Source organism: Heloderma suspectum, chromosome 4 (assembly GCF_057233095.1).
Source record: "Heloderma suspectum isolate Gila_16-S chromosome 4, 16-S_ref, whole genome shotgun sequence".
Taxonomy (NCBI): Eukaryota; Metazoa; Chordata; class Lepidosauria; order Squamata; family Helodermatidae; genus Heloderma; species Heloderma suspectum.
The window spans coordinates 46572723-46593360 of record NC_139461.1 but is presented as its reverse complement, the minus strand read 5'-3'; the positions used below and the strand labels follow the sequence as shown (position 1 = coordinate 46593360).

Sequence of the window (20638 nt, the reverse complement as noted above, 5' to 3'; positions counted from 1 at the left end):
TCAGAAAATTTGCATTTAAAAGTTACAGCAAAATCACTGATCTCCATGCAGGATGCAAAATAGTTCAGCCAGAACCCAGAGGGCAGCACACAGCATGCAAAAAGCACACTGGGTTTTTTCAGGTCATCCCTTTGAAGGGAATTACATGTGTATGCGCAAGTCCTCCTCAATTCCAGCCATTATGTGCTAGCAGCATAGACAAGTCCAAGGGAATGTGACAATGAAACACTTAATTTTATTACATTGTACTATTTCCTGCCCACAGTCTTATTTCCAGAATACCGAAGAGCTCCCATCTGTGAATTTAAGGCACCATTCCCAAACTGCTTAAACCCTCAATCAACAGAAACTTTTTACTCTACCAATCTGGTTTGTGGGTCAAAAGTATCCTAAGAAAGCTATCAAAATAAAACACCTGGGGGATGGTATTAAACATGACACCATTTGAAAAGGGGAAAATACATCTTGATTGAGAATTTGCCTCTTTAAGTAAAACAATATAGTTGCAAAGAAGTCACTGGGATCAATAATACCCCACAATATAAAGTATGTAACACCTACTAGTGTGCGGGGGTCTAACAGACGCCACCGTTTTTTAAAACACAAAGCACATTGTGCTATAAATGTACATAATCCACATTTAACAGTTATAGAAGTATAAAACTGAAATAATCATGAGTAGTGAATTACCTGGAAGAACAAATTTTGGGGGGATACTTGTACAATTGTAAGTTGTTAGCTTCCAAACAATAGGCCTGTTTGCATATAACGACAACCCATCGGTTTAAAAACGGATGGGTTGTCATGCATAAGCAGCGACGAGCAGGTGCTTTTACTCTACAGCCCATGATTTGGCTCCTTTGTAGATTGTGGAGCATGATGTCCAAATCCAGACCAATGGGTTAAGGGGCTAAATGATCCAGCAGTTAACCCAACAACAAACCATGGATTAACATCCTAATAGTGGTAGAATTGCTCACAAAAGCTGTGAGAATAAACACATCAATTTTCCCCTACATTTAACAGTGGGGAGCATTAGAACACCAAATGGCAATTCAAATCTCATCATGGCTGAAGAATACTTGGGACATGGAGTTGTGGAACACTTAAAGTTTTATGATGTTTTCTCAGCACTGTCAGGGTACATTTGATCCCAAAGGGTTAACCCAGAAGAATCTCACTGAAATCCTATTAAACTAGAGCAAAAACTTTTAGGAATTCACCAGTGCACATGGTTTGATGCAATGAAAATTATCTTATTCTAGTTCAAATGCAACAACATCTGGCATGTGATAAAATCTGTGTACTTTAAGACTAGATATACACCACTTATGTTTCAGCCCCAATTTGTATTATTGCAATGATTTTGTAGCTCCTTCTTCCCCAAAACAACCTTGACAGCATCCAGTTATTAAGATCTCAGTCATCATATTTTAGTCATAGAGGATACTACTACACCTTTGCAAGGCAGCTGTGATTATATCAATCCACTTCCTCTCCAAGTCAGAAATCGATGCCTGAGAGTTTGTGAATCCTACTTCAATGACACAAACATCAGATGCTATCAAAGAACAAACATCCTCTGTTTCCTCTGTCATCAGCTTTGCTTCTCCTCCTCCAAGTTTAATTGCTGGACTCAGTTTTGCATGCTAAAATTAAATACAAAACCCATACAATTTAAAGAACACAGCTTACATTACTGTGGCATCTTTCTCTTATATATATATATATATATATATATATATATATATATATATATATATATGTATGAATGATATATTATGAAATGATCTCTCTATATCTGTATCACTATATCTATCTATCTATCTATCTATCTATATCTATATCCATATCTATATCTATCTATCTTCCATTTATTGAGGCTTGGGGAGTCCTCCACTGTGGTTGCTTTACTTTTTAAATTCTGAAATGCTCTCTCTCTCTCTATATATATATAGATATAGATAGAGATATAGATATAGATACAGAGAGAGATCATTTCAGAATTTAAAAAGTAAAGCAACCACAGTGGAGGACTCCCCATGCCTCAATAAATGGAAGTTATACACACAGAATATTACAAGAGCGATGATTAATTACTTGAAAGTTTTCTTCTCTCTAATTTATCACATTATACTTCTACAAAGATAACATACCATATACAACCTGTGATCTGGACTCCTTTATCTGAACAGGAAAAAGAGTCAGGGGGCTTCTGTAGTCTAATAAAATGCAGAATCACCTAATTTGAGGATGCATTGTACTCACGTTAATGGGAAAGGGGAAAACATGGGAAGAAGCCTGCAAGCCCAACACCCACTTCTGATCTCTCGGCACACAGAAGCAAGAGAACAAGCCCTTCAGACAATGGTCTTTCAGTCAGTTTTCTACTCGCTTTTAATACCTGTATGTCCGTTTGCCTTTGCTTATATGAATGTAGCTCAACAGATGTCTCTAAATAAATAAAAAGTACAAAATTGACTGAAAGGTCAAGTTCAGAGTTCTGATGAATGCAAGAACTCTTCACCTGGATTACAAATGCTGTATGTCTGCAGTAATCTGCCAAGAAATCAGATTAATTATCTAACTTCAGAAGGAACACAGATTAAACATGGTTTCCCATCCATTTTAATATGCAACAGTCAAGGATACCAATAACCCGCTGTCCACGTTAAGCACATGCAGGGGCTCCACTTGCACAACAGGTAGCAGGGCCACAGTGCTGGCCCACCCACAACTTCATGCCCTTCCTGGCTTCACTCCCTTGACATCCACATCCTGAGAATGGGCATCCGCACATAGGTGGGTGGACCATGTAATCTGGGGTCCTAGTGTGTGAACAGGTGAATGCTCTCTGTAGTTACCTATGGACACTGAGTGGGCAGGCCAGCCACACAGCCCCGCTTCTCACTATAAACATGCAGGAGCTCCATGTGAATAATGGGTAAAGAGGGCTAATGACTACAATTAATCTGCACTTTAACCTCGGTAAATGAAAGTATCTTAGAATTATTTTTGTCAAGTCTTGAACAGTAGATACAGAGCCAGTTACCTGCTTAGCAGTCAAAAACACAAACGTTTTCCCTCTGAAGATGGTTTTTCTTCCAGGACAGATGGCCAGATCTAATTTTTTGCTCTTTATACTTGGCTCATCAATTGGAGGATAAAACCTGCAAATGGAGGAAACAGCAGTAAAAATGTAACTTATATATTAAAGTTCTATTAGCTGGCTTCCATTTCTATGTTGCTTAAAATAAAATAATTGGAAGACATGAAATGAATTTTTATGTAGCCACTATTATGAGCATGTTTATAACTGAACAACAAGAAGTTGATTTTTTTCCTCCCCAGTCCTCAGACTTCCCTTAGCTTGGATATATTTTATTTTGTCACCACCATCTAGTTTGTATAATACACTTATATTGTAAAAACCTAGGTCATGTCCCCTGCATGTGGGCTCAGCAATAAAGCCCTGCTTCTCTTCCCCATCCCACTGGGGGTCATGTGCTATAGCCCAGGCATTACTGACTGTAAGGCACCTGAGTGCTCCTTATAATTTCTGTCCAGCACTTCTCTCTTGCTCAGTGCATGTTGTTAAAGTGAGCCTTTGACAAACGCAGAGACAACTACTATATTTATAATATGATCTATTACCAAGAGTCTTAAAAGACCACAAAAGCAGTCTTTTTATATGACCTACCCACTGTGCATAATATGTCTGCAAAAATCAGTTAATGGGTTCAAGTGATAGACAAAATAAAAAAACAGAAATGCAGAAGCATTTCAGCACAGTTCAAAAGTTGCAGGTCCTCTCGAGACAAAATATAAATGTTAGTTTTAATTCTAGATCAAACATCATAACAGTATATGTTTTAGAACAGGAGTGGGCAGACCTAAAGCTTATGTGGAATGTGCTTTGTTGCTTACTAGAACCCTAAGATCCATCAACCAAAATCAGGCACAAAATAATGGCTCAGTCCACGCTAAGAATGAAGAAACAGGATTGCCTCTGAATAAATGTTCAGCCCAAGAATTTGTGATCAGTACCACAGCCAAGCTCACAACTCCCTTCACAGAAAAATGCACTCCTAGTTTACCCCCAAGTATTCTAATTTAGGGGTGAGGGGAAGCATTTCAGTTCTTGCTATTGTTAAACAACTGGGAGCCAGAAGCCACTGATGATCTACCGAAATCACCCGGACAACTACCAATATATCCTGTGTTCTGCTAACTCCATTTCAGAAAATTTAAGAGAATGTTTTTCTGCTGATGAATAAACTAAGAACCACCTCATCTCAAACTGGAAATTGAGCTGTATTCTGGACAATGTTATTTTACTGAAGCAAGCATTAATTATATAATTTGAAAGCCGTGTTTTCTTAGTGTACATGTTCCCAAGAGTAGAAGCACCACTTTGAATATATTACCATAGAGATCTCTATAGCAACCAGTGAAAATGAAGCAGATAACAGTTCTTATAACATCTAAGGATACCTTGCAGTTTCTCAAGAACTCATATAGCCAGATCTCAGGGGCAGAACACACATTGCAGATTAAAAATATATTTAGCATATAACTGCATTTAATCCACTTCACTGAGGGAAGGCTTTGTTCCATCAAGCCTGAAAGAGGCAATAGTTAAGGTCATTGTTAAGAATCATTCCCTGGGTCTTCATGATTTGGGAAATTATAGACTAGCATGTAATCTTCCTTTTTTACCCAAAGGAATAGGCTGAGCACATCCAGATACTCCTGGACTGTATGGATGATCTGCCTTTTTCAATCCAGCTTCTGGCAAGGATTTGGGACACAGTCTGTCTTAGTCACCCTGTCTGACAACCTTCATTGAGAGGCAGTGGGAGTATGAATGTTCTTGTTTTCTTGGACCTCCAAGCCTCTCAATACTATCTGTCAATCATGGTATCCTTCTGTGTCATCTGTACAGTTTAGCAGGGGAGCCCTGTTTTTCTGCTCCTTTCTCACTGGAAGATTACAAAAGATGGTACTGGGAGATCACTCTTCCTTATTACAGCTTTCTTGTGGAGTTTCACAAGAGTCTATCCTATTTAGATGAAACTACTGGGAGAGGTTGCCTAGGCTTTTCGAGTGGATTGTCATCAACATGCCACAGCTTATCATTACATGCAAACCCAGCAAAGGTGGGTCGTTGGGGTGGTTAACAAGCCATCCGCAACCCTAAAACAGACCATGGATTCTGAGTGGCTTGTTAACCACCCTAACCACCTACCCTCACCAGGATCGCATGTAACAACAAACTGCGGCACTGCCACCATGGCTTGAATTCGCAAAATGCAAAATGGCAAGCCCCATGGGGAAATTCACTCACAGTGGCTTGCTGTTACATGCAAACCAGATCACTGTATCATCACACCTCCCACTCTCAACCCAAAGGCACCATCCAGAAGGATACTATGGTTGATGGTATCAAAAGAATCAACAGTGTTGCACTTCCCCTGTTTCTTCCAGCAGAGGTCATCTATCAGTGCAACTAAAACTGTTTCAGTGCCAAAACCAGGTTTTAAACTGGGTTGAGATGGGTCTAGAATTAATCCATTGTATTCAAAAGCACCTGAAACTGAACTGCCACCACCCACTTGAGCACTTTGCCCAAAATGGGGACATTTGCGAGGGGACAGTAATTGTTGCAATCTTCTGGATCTGGGCTGTATAACCGCCTCGTTTAAAGAGGTTAGCATCACTCATAGAATCATAGAACAGTAGGGTTGGAAGGGGCCTACAAGACCATTGAGTCCAACCCCCTGCTCAACGCAGGGATCCAAGTCAAAGCATCCCTGACAGATGGATGTCCAGCTTCGTCTTGAATGCCTCCAGTCTGGGACAGCCCACCACCTCGCTAGATAATTGGTTCCATTGTCATACTGCTTTAGCAGTCAGGAAGTTCTCCTGATGTTCAGCTGGAATCTGGCTTCCTGTAACTTGAGCCCATTATTCCGTGTCCTGCACTCTGGGATGATCGAGAAGAGATCCTGGCCTTCCTTTCTGTGACAACCTTTCAAGTACTTGAAGAGCGCTATCATATCTCCCCTCAGTCTCCAATCCTCCAGTGGGGAACGGCCACTTCAAATCTAAACTGCCAAGCTGTTAGCCACCAAGATACTATAGCTCATTTTTTTCAAGAGCTCTGCTGGTTACTAGTTTGTTTCTCGCTAAAATTCAAGGTGCAGGTTCTTATCTTTAAATACCTGTACGTCCATTATCAATAATAATGGACATGCAAGTAATAATAAAAAGAGATTATACTACCCTGCTCACTGAAGCCCTGCAATGAAAAACTGTTTCAGGTACTATTTCTACGGGGGGCAAGAATGCCTTTTTCATTAGCCTGACATTTGTAGAACTTCCCATCACCTGGGACCTGCCAAATCCAAGAGATCAATTCATGAAGGAGTGCAGTGAGGATTTTTTTCTTCGGGTTTTAATCCTTAAGCATACTAGGTGATATGTTTCAATCTCTGTTGCTGGATCACTGATGTCTCATTATCATTATTGTCACTGTTTTAAATTGTATTTTTATGTGTTATTGCTCTCCACTTTGAGAAGCAGGGCGCTGTAGGGACCACTGCTACTGTTCAATATACAGCACTGGGCCAGAAGTAGTTCTTCATGCCCTTTCTTAGGGAAACAATAACAGCAACAGAATTTTACAAGGATGTGGAATGAGTTTCTGCTACAGTTAAAAAAACAAATGTTTATATGCATTAAAAATGTATTGAATATGTAATAACATTTGACATCATCTACCTTGACATATGAAATTTCACTGCAGCATGGATACCTACAACTAGGGCTGTGCAGGGACCCCCCGATCTGACTCAGGCAGATTCGGGGGGCCCCCAACCCGCCTCAGCCCAGAACCCGAAGCAGGGTTCAGATGGCAAACCCCGCTTCGGGGTCCCGCACAACACCTCCGCACAACGCCCCAGGTCCTTACCTGAACTGCCTCCTCTTCTGCTGCCACCGCAGCCATCTCTGCCACCGCCTTCACCGCCGTCTCCTGAGGCCTGGATACACGGTGACTCGTCATCTTTCAGGGAGTTGCCATTTTTAAAAATGGTGACTCCCTGGAAGAAGACGAGTTGCCACGCGTCCAGGCCTCAAGAGATGGCAGCGGCGAAGACAACAGCAGCAGCGGCGAAGACAGCAGCAGCGGCGAAGACAGCAGCAGTGGTGGCGAAGGCGGTAGTGCAGCGGCGGCAGAGAAGGCAGTGGCAATGAGGAGAAGGCAGCTCAGGTAAAGACCTGGCAGCGTCGGGGGGGGGGGGGGCTGGGGCTGAAGCTCTGAAGCGCACCGAGTGCTGCGGTGAGCTCCCGACCCAATCTGGGTCGATTTGTGCCCCCTCCACTTTGCCTCGGAAGGGGCACAAAGTGACCCAAAGCGGCCCGCTTCAACTTGGTGTTTGGGCCTCGGGCCAAAGCAGTGCACAGCCCTACCTACAACGCACGGTCTATACATCTTGGTGAGCATGCATGACTTGATGGTTATATTTGAGCAGAGCATATTTCAGGAGTCTTTAAAGCCTTGTGTAGTTTTGGCACGAGCTACGTAGTAGAGTGTCATAACCCAAAATATAGTTATTACACCATAATTTTTAAACGATTTATTATATAGCTGATTACCTTTCTGGTGATGGTAACTGTTGCTTCACCTGAATGGCTTTGATTAATTCAACAAAATACTCTGGCTTCATAATTGGTCGACCGCAAATCAATGCACATATTGTCTACAAATAAAACAAAAATTACTAGCATAATTCACAATAGTACAAAATCAGTATTCTGGTTTTATTTCACTCTTCACATCCTTAATCCCACCCCCCGGTCCCCCCACCATTCACTGGTTAGTGGTATTCTCTTTCACAAAGGCTCTACAGGAGCAGGCACCGCAGTATAAAAGTATTTTAATGCACATTTACTACCACTGAATGGCTACCTTTCTCACTGCTTTATTATTTCCTCTTAGCAGCATACTTTAACTCTCCCACTACAACAGCTCTGCCTCTGATATCCACAAATCCCTCAGCTTCTACCCAACTCTGAATCTCTCACCTCCCTTACTCCTGTGCTCTACAACATTTCTCCCTGGCTTCCTTGCTGACCCAATACAATCTGACCTTTCATCTCATTCCTACACTTGAAACTCTTTATTAAAATAATGCATGATTTCTTTAAATTCTAAATATTTGTAGTATCTCATATCCTAGCTTTGTTCCAATTGTCTTTCTTTCAAATTGTTCATTAAAACAAGCAGCTCCTGGTATGTTAAAAACATTAGGTTTCCCCCCCTCTTCCTTCCTTATTCCACTCCACAATGGCTACTCGTGTAACAGGCTATTTATTTCGCTGGCTGTCTAAGGCTGCCATCCCAAGCCCACATCTAGAAGTAAGCCCCAGCGAACATAGTGAACTTGTAGGAGATTGCATTGTAAGCCATCTTTCCCTATGCAGAACCAAACCTGATGCCTCACAAAAAGATGTTACAATACTCCAGTGCCTGCTGCCAAGAAGCCTCAGTTTTAAAATCAAATATAAAAGTGAACTGATGGGGAAGAAACACATAAAAGTTGTTACACTTACTGCTAGAGACCATGTTATTGTAATAAACCATTCAGAAAAATCCATGTTATGTTTGCATATAAGCACCCACACACAAAACTTACTTTCACAGTAATTTTGACTGAGACCATAACAAGATGAGTGCATTCTTCTTTCCACTCGTTCACTACATGGCCTCCCAGCTGCAGAATATTTTTATTTAAAACACTTTTCTGTGAAACATCTAAGCATGAAGAGCACACAACCAAGGGCTCATATTCTACTCTGAAAAGTACAAGAAAAAGCATGAATAATATCATTATCTATTATTTGTATAGCACCATCAGTGTACATAGCACTTTATGGAGTACAAGAGGACAGGTCCTTGCCCTGAGGAGCTTACAATCTAACCTTCAACACAGGGGAAACAACAAAGGAAGATGAGGCAGGAATAAACAGGCAAGAAATATGTGTTCACTTCAATCGCATGTGCTTAGGCTTAGTTACATGTGCCTACTTAGTTAGTAGGGCATGGGAACTAGAAGGTTGAGCCAAAAGCTTCACCAAAAGGTGAGATATGAGAGGTGGCATCACACAGGTGTCCTCAGAGGCAGCTCCAAACATACAGGGCACCAAGGAAAAAAGGGCAGTCTTTTGAGGGAGCAGGAGAATTCAGACAGTAGAGGGCATTATAGCTGGAGGAATAAAGATCAGTGGCTGTTGTGGCCCAACTCCAGTGCCAACTCTAGTTTATAGCCAGAATCTGATCAGAAATGGTCCAGAAGGGTTTGGGCCTATTCAGCCTGTGGAATGTAAGAATCAGTGCGAGCTTATCTCTGTCAGTGTTCTCAGAGGTAAGCAGGTAGGAGTTAAATTACTCCTGTCCAGCTGCTGGCTTTGGCCTTGGCGGGGAAGGAAGCTAGCAGCTTCTCTGTGAGAACCTAACAGAAGAGGTGGCGGGGTTAGGAGGTGTCACAGGTTGAGGAGTCACAGCTGAAGAGCAGAATGGAGATGCCCTGTTTGGGCAGGAGCCTTGTTAATGGGCTAAAATCCCTTGTCAGTTAGTTGTTTAGGAAGACGGCTATCACAGCCACACCTTTACTTTTAAGCTGATGCCCACGCTGGGAGCCTTTGCTAGGAACATTCTCATCTTTACTGTCCAAAATCTTGTTTGGACTTACTACCATCTGAGCCTCTTGAGGAATTTTCTTAGCCCCTTGCCCTGTATTTAGAAACCCTTGTCTTGAATTGCCTGGGATGAATTACGTCAGGAATCTTCCAATCACCTTGCCCTGTATTCTGACCCAAAGAGACTGCAACAGGGAAACCAAGTTGTATGGATCTCTGACACAGTTATAGTTATATAGCTTCTGACTGTTCTGGAATTACATGGAATTACCATCAGCTATATAATTTCTGAAGAGTGTAACCATTAAGCTTTTAAAGTGGGATTTGCTACAATAAAAGAGTCTCACTGATTTGTGGTGTCTTGTGTCACAATGCTAGAATGTGTGCCTGAAGGACTGGGCACATGACACTGGCAGGGATGTATCAGGAAATAAGAGCGGAGAGATAAGGTAGGGCAGGACTATGGACAACTATAAAAATAAGGGCAAGGTGTTTGTGTTGGATCTGTGAGGTGACAGGAAGCTAGTACAGGGATTTAAGGTCAAGGTGTCATGTGATCAGGGTGATGAGAGAGGTGAATGATTTTGGCATCCTAGTGAGAGGACCAAGTTAAGGCAATGGAAAACCAGAGAGAAAAAGATAGCAGTTGTGTAGGTGAGAGATGAGCAATTATGGACAAAAGTTTTTGCAGAGGTGACAGAGAGAAAGAGACATTTTCACAATGCTGTAAAAGGAGAAGGAACACAACTTGGTTCCGAGACTAAATACGGGGAACAAAGGAGAGAGAGGTGTCAAAGATAAAGCCAAAGTCACATGGATGATAATATTGTCAATGTGTAAGCAAAGTGTATGGGGAGAAGAGGACTAGGCAAGAAAGATGAAAAATTCAGTCTTCCTTGACAGACATTTCAAAATTTAGTCTGGCAGTACAAAATATATATTTTTCATTGGGTTGGATCCGGAGTTTTCATTCTGCCAGCAGGAGTGTCTCTGAGTGGTTTCCCATTCAGAATGCTGCTGCTGGTGGAAATGGTGGGAAGGAGACCTTTGCTGATTTCCCCCCTCGCTCTGCAGCTGCCAGTGCCACCTCCCCACTCCTGGTAGGTCCTCTAATCCTCTACAGCAGATTTTCGGGGGGCATAGAGGGCTGCATGGCAAGGCTGAGTAGGTGAATATCACCTCCCCCTGCCCCCCATTCAGCCAGTAGAAAAGCTCTACTAAATCAAAAGCCTACCACTGATGGAAGGAGCCCTTCTATCCACAAGAGGCTTTTGCTGGATCCAACCCATAGTTCCTGAATGTATATAAGAAGATATTATTTAACAAAATACATTAAGAACGTAAAAAAGCCATGCTGGATCAGATCAAAGGCCTATCTAGTCCAGTATTCTGTTTCCACAGTGGCCAACCAGCTACCCGGAAGGAGCCTGGAAGTAGGACATGAGTACAATAACGCTCTCAAACTCATGCTCCCCAGCAACTGGTATTCAGAGGCATACTGCCTCTCTTACTGGAGGTTATATATAGCCATCATGACAAGCAGCTGCTGATAGCTTTATCCTCCATGAATTTGAGTAATCCCGTTTTTAAACCATCCGAGTTGGTGGTCATCACTAACGTCACAGTCTTTAAAGTATGTACACAAGGAGTGTCTTTTCCAGAAATAAACTGTATAATTTCTGTTATTTCTAATGTGAAGAGTATCTGCTTGTAAGAGAATTAAAAAAAATAGGAAGAAAACCTCTCAACTTTTTATTGTGCCAATTTCATATTCCAAAACAAGATCTCAAAAAGCTCACAATAAAGGTCCATTATAGAGAAAGTCAAGTACCAGTTAATAAACAGTCTGCTCCTAAATATGTTTACTAAGAAGTAAGCCCCACTGAGATTATAGGGCCTTGCTTCCTAGTAAGGCTTACTTTGGTCCAAGTCCTAGCGAAGTTAGTAGGACATACTTTTGAGTAGCCTGCATATGATTGCAGCTTCAGTTATCCAAGATATTTTAAGAGCTTAGCAACTGTGAGTTTTTGCTGTTCACAAGGGATTTCACAGCCTTTGTAAGATTCACGGTTAAGAATTACATTTTTTTTCCATTTTTAATTCTTCCTTAGAAATACTCCATGACTTTCAAAGTATAACCCAAACTCATGAGTTTTCCTTTAGCAGAAATTGATCATACCTATACTTGCTTTCAAAGACTCCAAAAGTGACTCTGTCACCTGATTTCAATGTTTTGGCAATACCATTTGGCAGTTTTTCTTCATTGACAAAGGTACCATATTTAGAGGTGTCTTTTAATGTTAACTCAGGAAACGAAGAGGATTGACTCTGAAAATGATAATTCAAAACATAACATTTCAGATATCAAAAGCAGCTACCCAGATTTTAAGCTGGCAATGCCACCTTCATTTTACTGCACAGTAAAAAGTAAATAATCTCCTTAGCAACACACTGAATGTGCTGTAGCTTTGTATGCTCAATATCTTTTCCCTATCATTCAAAAAGTTACTATTCAGAGAACCATGTATGAATTCCCTCTATATCCACACACATTAATTTGTTTCAACAGTTCAGAAGCATGCAACAGCAGACTATTATTCTGCAGTAATCATTAAAGTGAGTCAGATTTTAGTTGCTGGGCATTTACTATGAAGATTTTGCTTTTTCTTGCAAATGGTCCAAAAGTTGAATATGCTTTAATTGTACAGTATAAAATTTCCTTTAAAATGTTATGCTGTGGTATATACATCGCTTTTGTGATCTTTTACCATCAGACATGTCAAACAATACTTTGTCTCTATTGCTTCTAGCATTAATTCTTTGATTAGCACCTTATTCGTTAGACATACAAATGCTTAAGTAAAACACATTCAAAATAAAATCCTGTTAAACTGGAAGGCCTAGTTCAAACATAAAGCTAAATCATAGTTTTGTGTTACGTGCATGAGCATGTTCCCCACTCTCTTTCTGCTTGTCTGGCATGGCCACAAGGAGGAAATCAGGAGAATCTGCTTCGGTTTTCAACTGACAAACCACAGTTTGGACTTGTTCACACATAACACAAAGCCATGATGGTTAGGGGATTTGTGCTAACCACGGTGGCTTCGCATGTCGTGTAGGTGAAGAAAAACCCACTGACTGTGATTCCAGAACCACCCCAGCTAACCACGCCCCTGCAGCAGCATTAAGGGCCTCCAAGGTGGATTACTGTGACATCTCTCGTGCTCCTCGGTGCTTCAAATGGGCTCTGGAGGGTTTACAGGCTGCAGCCATAGAGATGGCAGCCTAAAGCGTCTGTGAGTGTCTGCTACTTCCAGTGATGCTCTAGCTGACACAGAGTGTCTCTATGGTCGCAGGCACATGGGAAAAACTGGCACGTGTGTTTTCGCTTTGCACGGGCCACTGGGATCACTAGAAGCAGGAGGATGGTTAAGGTAACTATGGAGGGACATGGTTACGGGAACTACACGGTGCCACGTAGTTCCCAGTTGTGTGATGGGCATATGCATGGTAGTTTTACTACCCTTCCCTCTCTGTAGTTACCCTAACCACCCTCCCACCATGCACATCTGAACAGGGCCTTTGTTGTGTTGACAAAACCTAAAACTGTGGTTCATTTTAGTTATGGTTTATCTGAGCAAGACAGGATCATAAACCATAGATCAGAGTTGACTGGTTCAGACAAACTGTACTTAAAATTAGCCACAGTTTGTCCTGGTTCAGGCATAACAAACTGCATTTAGTTGAAAATGGAAATGCATGCTTCTGATCTGATCTCATGGAGACACTGGAGGTGTAGTATTGCATCCAAATAAAACCAGTGGGCCTGTTCACAAGTCACGATACGCCACCATGGGTTAATTCACCTGCAGGGCTTTTTGATGCACGCTCACTGCCATTTTGCATATGCATGCCATGGCAGGGGCACGTCACAGCTTGTCATGTGGTGCAAGCTTGGCAAAGGTGGGTTGTTGGCATGGTTAACCAACCACCCATAACCCTAAAACAGTCCATGTATTGTGGGTGGCTGGTTAACTACACCAACAACCCACCCTAGCTGAGTTCACATGACATGACAAGCTGCAGCATACGCAGAATGGTGGCCATCATGAAGCCCCCATGGGTGAATTGATCTTGTCATATAAACCAGGTCACTGTGTAGTTCTGGTAATCTGCTATATATACATATCAGTTATATATACTGACATATCAGTATAAAAATAATTTGGAAACCTAGTACTGAGGGAGCAGTTTACACCCTTTTCCAGGTACTGCAACTTGATTGAGGAGGCACTGTGTGTTCTGGAACTGCACAATGCGGCTGTGGTTGGCACAAGAGGTATTCCCCAATTCATTCATAAAGTTGTATGTGGGTTACTTACAAGGTTCGTTTGCAGATGTTTAACAGAAAGAACTGCATGACTTCGGCTGATTGATTGATCATCTTGAATTAAAATGGCACAATTCTTACGTCCAACGACATACTCCACACCAACTAAAAGCCAATAAGGCTGTCCTGAAATTGGAAAATATCTTAATTTGAAATCTTCTAAAACAAGAAAAATACTACCCTCCAGAGTTAGAAAATGTAGTGGGAAAACTGCTACACAAATTAACCTGAACATTTACATGTTAGAGTACAGCTGAATAAAAGTTGTCTATGGATTAGAATTTGACATCTCATGAAAACTGTATGAATAGGCATTAGCCACATTTATTTGACTTCATATATTGATATGGCTCTCACTACTAGATTGCTGCTGAAATGCCCTTTTGCACCCCAACATCAGAGGATAGAGATTTGGCTATTTTGTTGGTTATTTATTTCTTGCCTTTCAGTAAACATCCCCAAGGCAGCAACAACTTCACACTTTAAAGGAAAATAACACAGAAGCTGACAAATATTTACCAATGTTGGGCTCATTAAATAATTTTGCTTTATAAGCACAGAAAGAGCAAATTGGAAGGATGGTTAATGTGATTTTATACTGGTATCACTTGCCATTTAGATCCTTGGTTTTGTTTGAGATGTACAGTGCTTTTTTATTTGGGGCAAAATGCCACACATTAAATTTAATGTAATGTAGCCCAAGAATTGCTTACAATCTTGGTTTCCTCTACCAGTTTCTAAAAGACAAGAGCAGGAAATTAAAAAAAAATCCACCTAACACAATGGCAGTATTCGGACAAGAATATCTTGGCTTCATAAGCCAAGAGATGAATGAGCCTTATGCATCCCTACACAACTGGTTTGCTCCTCCCTTTACATGAGCAGGGAAACAAGCCAAGAAGCTGGAGTTAAGGCTTCCTGTTAAGTCCAAACCAGGAAACTGTGGCTACTGGCTTTCAAACAAGCCAGGATACTAACCCAACTCTAAACAATGGATTAATATCCTGGCCTGTTTGAAAGCCGTTAGCCATAGTTTTCTGGTTCAAATGTAACAGGAAGCTAGAATTAACTGCGGCTTCCTGGTTTGTTTCCTAGTTTGTGCAAAGGGAGGGCCAAAGTGTGGGTGCAGGAGGTTTGTTCGCTTCTTGATCATCTTTCATGACCTACACCAGTCTTCCCCAGCCTGGTGCTCTCCGGATGTGTTGGACTGCAACTCCGATCATGCTGGCTGGGAAGAATGGGAATTGCAGTCCAACTTATTTAGAGAGCACCAGAATGGGGAAGGCTGCTTTATATACACTACTGGAAAACCATAACGATCTTAGTTCTTCAGTGCATGGACACCAGCTGTACTTGCAGCAAAAGCACCACATGTACTATTGCCATATACGATAATCAATACACTGGTTTCATGTAATCTCCTACACAAAAGCAACTTTCACACAGAAAACCCGCAATGTGTGGAACACCTATGAGTATTCAAGGGATCTCTATCCTACTGAATCAGTATTACAGAGAGTAGTGACACCTTAAAAGTTAACATGTATCACGGTACAAGTTTTCATGCATCTGCTGAAATAGACTCTAGTCCACAAAAGCCTTATACCATTATAAATGTGTTAATGTTTGAGATATCACAAGGCTTTGTTGTTTTTAATGTAACAGACTAACACAGCTACTTATCTAGAACCAGAAGCATATAGATTAAAGACAAGCAGCCTCAAAAGCACCCATAAATGAATCCACTTGTTTCAGGGAGAGACCATAACACCATAATATTGATCAAGTAGAGGCAGGCGTTTATCAAACCATGTTTCTTCTTTCCCACCGGTCCCCAACCTCTCTCATTATTCATTTTTTTAATTAGATTTCTATACTGCCTAATAGCCAAAGCTCTCTGGGCAGTTTACAAAAGATTAAAACCTTAAAAACATAATGTAAAACATAATAGAAACACCATTTAATACAAAAGCAATGTTTAAAAAATCTGCAATAAACATCCCAGGACTGGTTAAAATATGTTGTCAAATACCTGGCAGTGAAGGAAAGCCTTAACCTGGCACCGAAAGGATGACGATGATGGTGCCAGGAGGACCTTATTGGGGAAAGTGTTCCATAATCAGGGGACCACCACTCTGTTAAGATCCTCCAAAACCTCCCTCAGAGGAGGCACACCAGGAGGAGCACCTCAAATGAAGATCATAGCCTAAGGGACAAGCACTCCATCAAGTATTTCTATCCCAAGCTGTGTAAAGCTTTATAGATCAAAAACAGCACCTTGAACTGGGCTCGAAAATGTAGGTCACCTTTCTTCTACTGCAACCCAGTCGCAATTGCCTTCATACTTGCTGTGCTCTTACTCAGCCTAGATCTATTACCTGGGAATAAAGTCCCACAGAATTCAGTAGCGCCTATTAATCCCAACTACACATACACAAGACGGCAGCCTTAAAAACTCCCCCTTTCTAGCTACCTATGAACATTTGCCCTCCAACCTAAATATAACTCACCAACATTTTCCCCTCAAACACCATTTAGCAGTGCAGAAGCTAGTTCACACACGCGAACTCTTTGACAGTAAAACCTTTTCTCTGAGCCATACCTCTTCAAATTCCTGGTGGAAGCACATTTTTAGATGTTTCCCACACAAACGAAACGTCACATCCTTGCACGTGGAAGGCTTGCATATGAGGGTGAAGGCGACAGACTAGCTCTTTCCCCACGGGCATCTCATTTTCTACCTGCACAAAAATGTTCCTTATGGAGGAGCATTCAACGCCGTGATCCTTCATCAGTCTGAAGTGACACGGTGACAAGAATTAGGACATGCACCACAGACTGCGGGATCACGTCACACCACCGTTGAGTTTCACCACTGTGAAAAACGGTACGCGTGTGTGTGTGTGTGTGTGTGTGTGTTAAACGTAGCCGGTGTAGACAGGCAGCTGCCGGTCATCACCGGTGGAAAAACAAGTAAGGCGCATGCCACGTGTGAACCCAACCGCTGGACGTGCACGCATCTCTGGGGTTTCGCGTACAGCGTGAATCCCACCGCTTCCCTACTGCCATTTCCTCATCCGGATCAACGTCCGGGATTAGCCCAGGCTGTGCCAACCAACTCGCAACCGCGGCAGAGGAAAGAGGCGTCAAACCGGAGTGAGACCGGACGCAAAGAACACGCCCACTCCCATCCTCCCTCACCTGGGCCAGGCTCGGCTGCTGGAACCAGCTTCCACATCCTGAGTTGGCGGCGGCGGCTCCCCCGCCCTGCCTCGCTTTTCCAGCCTTTCGCGAAGCGGCTTCCCGACGCTCTTCTTTCCTTCAGCTCAGCAACCAACGAGCAACACAGCAGCTTGGCTCCTCCTCCTCCCGCCTCCCGGCCGGCACGCATGCGCGCTGCGCGAATCATTGCTCTTCGAGGCCGTAGATATCAGGTTCATGACGCACCGCGAGAATCCGGACGGGGAGAGCAGTGCCGCCTACGGATAGCGAGGGGGGAAATTCCTCAAGCGCCTAACATTGTGCGCATGCGTAGCTTTAAAAAAAAAACACGGTTGTGGTAGGAAATTCTCCAGAGAGAACAGAGCTAAAAATGGTGAGGGGTACCTCCTTATATGAGTAGGCAATTTCGGGGTCTCTCTCCACCGCGGGGGGAAAAAATTCTGTCGAAACCAGAAACCAGCCCTATGTTTTAGTCTAAGATTTCAAGCCTACACTCAAAAGTGGCTGAGAGCCAGCATGGTGTAGTGGCTAGAGTGCTGGACTGGGAGCTGGGAGATCCAGGTTCTAGTCCCCACTCGGCCATGGAAGCTCACTGGGTGACTTTGGGCCAGTCACAGACTCTCAGCCCAACCTACCTCACAGGGTTGTTGTTGTGAGGATAAAATGGAGAGGAGGAGGATTATGTACGCCACCTTGAGTTCCTTGGAGGAAAAAAGGTGGGATATAAATGTAATAAATAAATAAATAAATAAATAAGTTTCCAAAATCGTGTGGATAGGTTAAAAAAAAAGGCTGCGATCCTATGTGCACTTACCTAGGAGCAAGTCCCATTGAACAGAAAGGGGCTTAGTTCTAAGTAGACATGTATAGCATTGCACTATTAATGTGTGTCATACTTTCGCAATTCAACGGACAAGCTCCAGTGCATTTGCCTTCTAGTTTGCCCGGCAGCAATCGAATCTGGGTTAAAGGAGGGGTGGGTGATGGATACTCGGTGGGATAGGAAAGACAGCACTCTGTACACGCTCAGAGGCACGGCTGCTCTCCATACGTTTGTTGTTCAGTCGTTCAGTCGTGTCCGACTCTTCGTGACCCCATGGACCATAGCACGCCAGGCCTTCCTGTCCTGTGCTCTCTCCCGGAGCGTGCTCAAGTTCATATTCATTGCATCCGTGATGCTATCTAGCCATCTCATCCTCTGCCATCCCCTTCTCCTTTTGCCTTCAGTCTTTCCCAGCATCAGGGTCTTTTCCAGGGAGTTTTCTCTTTGCATTAGGTGGCCAAAATATTGGAGCTTCAGCTTCATTATCTGTCCTTCCAATGAGCACTCAGGGTTGATTTCCTTTAGGATGGACTGATTTGACCTCCTTGCAGTCCAGGGGACTCGTAAGAGTCTTCTCCAGCACCACAGTTCGAAAGCATCAATTCTTCGGCGCTCAGCCTTCCTTATAGTCCAGCTCTCACAGCCATACATTACTACTGGGAAAACCATAGCTTTGATTAGACGGACCTTTGTCGGCAAGGTGATGTCTCTGCTTCTTACTATGCTGTCTAGGTTGGCCATAGCTTTCCTCCCAAGGAGCAAGCGTCTTTTAATTTCATGGCTACAGTCACCATCTGCGGTGATCTTGGAGCCCAAGAAAGTAAAATCTGTCACTGCTTCCATTTCTTCCCCTTCTATATGCCAGGAAGTGATGGGGCCAGATGCCATGATCTTAGTTTTTTTAATGTTGAGTTTCAAACCAGCTTTTGCACTCTCCTCTTTCACCCTCAACAAGAGGCTCTTTAGATCCTCTTCGCTTTCTGCCATTAGGGTGGTATCGTCTGCATATCGGAGGTTGTTGATAATTCTCCCAGCAATCTTAATTCCGACCTCTGATTCATCCAACCCGGCATTTCTCATGATGTACTCTGCATATAAGTTAAATAAGCAGGGTGACAATATGCAGCCTTGTCGTACTCCTTTCCCAATTTTGAACCAATCGGTTGTTCCATGTCTGGTTCTTACTGTTGCTTCTTGACCCTCGTACAGGTTTCTCAGGAGACAGGTAAGGTGGTCTGGTACTCCCATCACTTTAAGAATTTGCCACAGTTTGTTGTGATCCACACAATCAAAGGCTTTAGCATAGTCAATGAAGCAGAAATAGACGTTTTTCTGGAATTCTCTTGCTTTCTCCATGATCCAGCGAATGTTGGCGATTTGATCTCTAGTTCCTCTGCCTCTTCGAAACCCAGCTTGTACTTCCGGTAGTTCTCGGTTCGCATACTGCTGAAGCCTAGCTTGTAGGATTTTGAGCATCACCTTGCTGGCATGTGAAATGAGCACAATGGTGCGGTAGTTTGAACACTCTTTGGCGTTGCCCTTCTTTGGAATTGGAATGTAAACTGACCTTTTCCAGTCTTGTGGCCACTGTTGAGTGTTCCAGATTTGTTGGCATATTGAATGCAGCACTTTAACAGCATCATCTTTTAGGATTTTAAATAGCTCGGCTGGAATACTGTCATCTCCGCTAGCTTTGTTGTTACTAATGCTTCCTAAGGCCCACTTGACTTCACTCTCTAGGATGTCCGGCTCAAGTTCAGTGACCGCACTCTCATGGCTATCAGGGACATTCAGATCTTTCCTGTATAGTTCTTCTGTGTATTCTTTCCACCTCTTCTTAATCTCATCTGCTTCTGTTAGGTCCCTGCCTTCTTTGTCCTTTATCATGCCCGTCTTTGCACAAAACGTTCCCTTGAGATCTCCAATTTTCTTGAAGAGATCTCTAGTCTTTCCCATTCTGTTGTTTTCCTCGATTTCTTTGCATTGTTCATTTAAGAAGGCCTTCTTGTCTCTCCTTGCTATTCTCTGGAACTCTGCATTCAGTTGGGTATATCTTCCCCTTTCTCCCTTGCTTTTCGCTTCCCTTCTTTCGTGAGCTACTTGTAAAGCCTCATCAGACAGCCACTTGGCTTTCTTGCATTTCTTTTTCTTTGGGATGGATTTCGTTGCTGCCTCCTGAACAATGTTACGGACCTCCGTCCATAGTTCCTCAGGCACTCTGTCTATCAGGTCTAATCCCTGAAATCTATTCCTCACCTCCACTGTATATTCATCAGGGATATGATTTAGGTCATACCTGAACAGTTTAGTGGTTTTCCCGAGGTTCTTCAATTTAAGCCGAAATTTTGCAAGAAGCAGCTCATGATCTGAGCCACAGTCAGCTCCAGGTCTTGTTTTTACTGACTGTATGGAGCTTCTCCATCTTTGGCTGCAAAGGACATAATCAATCTGATTTCGATATTGACCATCTGGTGACGTCCATGTGTAGAGTCGCCTCTTGT

General features: G+C 42.7%; 1 protein-coding gene across 7 annotated transcripts in view; it reads right to left on the bottom strand.

Moving 5' to 3' along the window:
• The window catches only part of NBN (nibrin), a 58397-nt gene extending 40977 nt beyond the window's left edge, over positions 1–17420 (bottom strand). For 5 of the 7 annotated variants that reach the window (XM_084849170.1, XM_084849171.1, XM_084849172.1 and 2 more), the window contains exons 1-7: positions 17294–17420; positions 14085–14218; positions 11882–12030; positions 8700–8859; positions 7660–7763; positions 3053–3170; positions 1459–1649 (exon numbers count right to left, since the gene is read on the bottom strand). In XM_084849170.1, the coding sequence (XP_084705296.1) occupies positions 1459–1649; positions 3053–3170; positions 7660–7763; positions 8700–8859; positions 11882–12030; positions 14085–14218; positions 17294–17330 (893 nt within the window). In that variant the 5' untranslated portion in view covers positions 17331–17420. Of the gene's footprint in view, positions 1–1458; positions 1650–3052; positions 3171–7659; positions 7764–8699; positions 8860–11881; positions 12031–14084; positions 14219–16694; positions 16834–17293 lie in introns of those variants that run through there. The other 2 variants (XM_084849175.1, XM_084849174.1) reach the window with 1 other exon arrangement.
• Positions 17421–20638: the final 3218 nt, after the last annotated feature.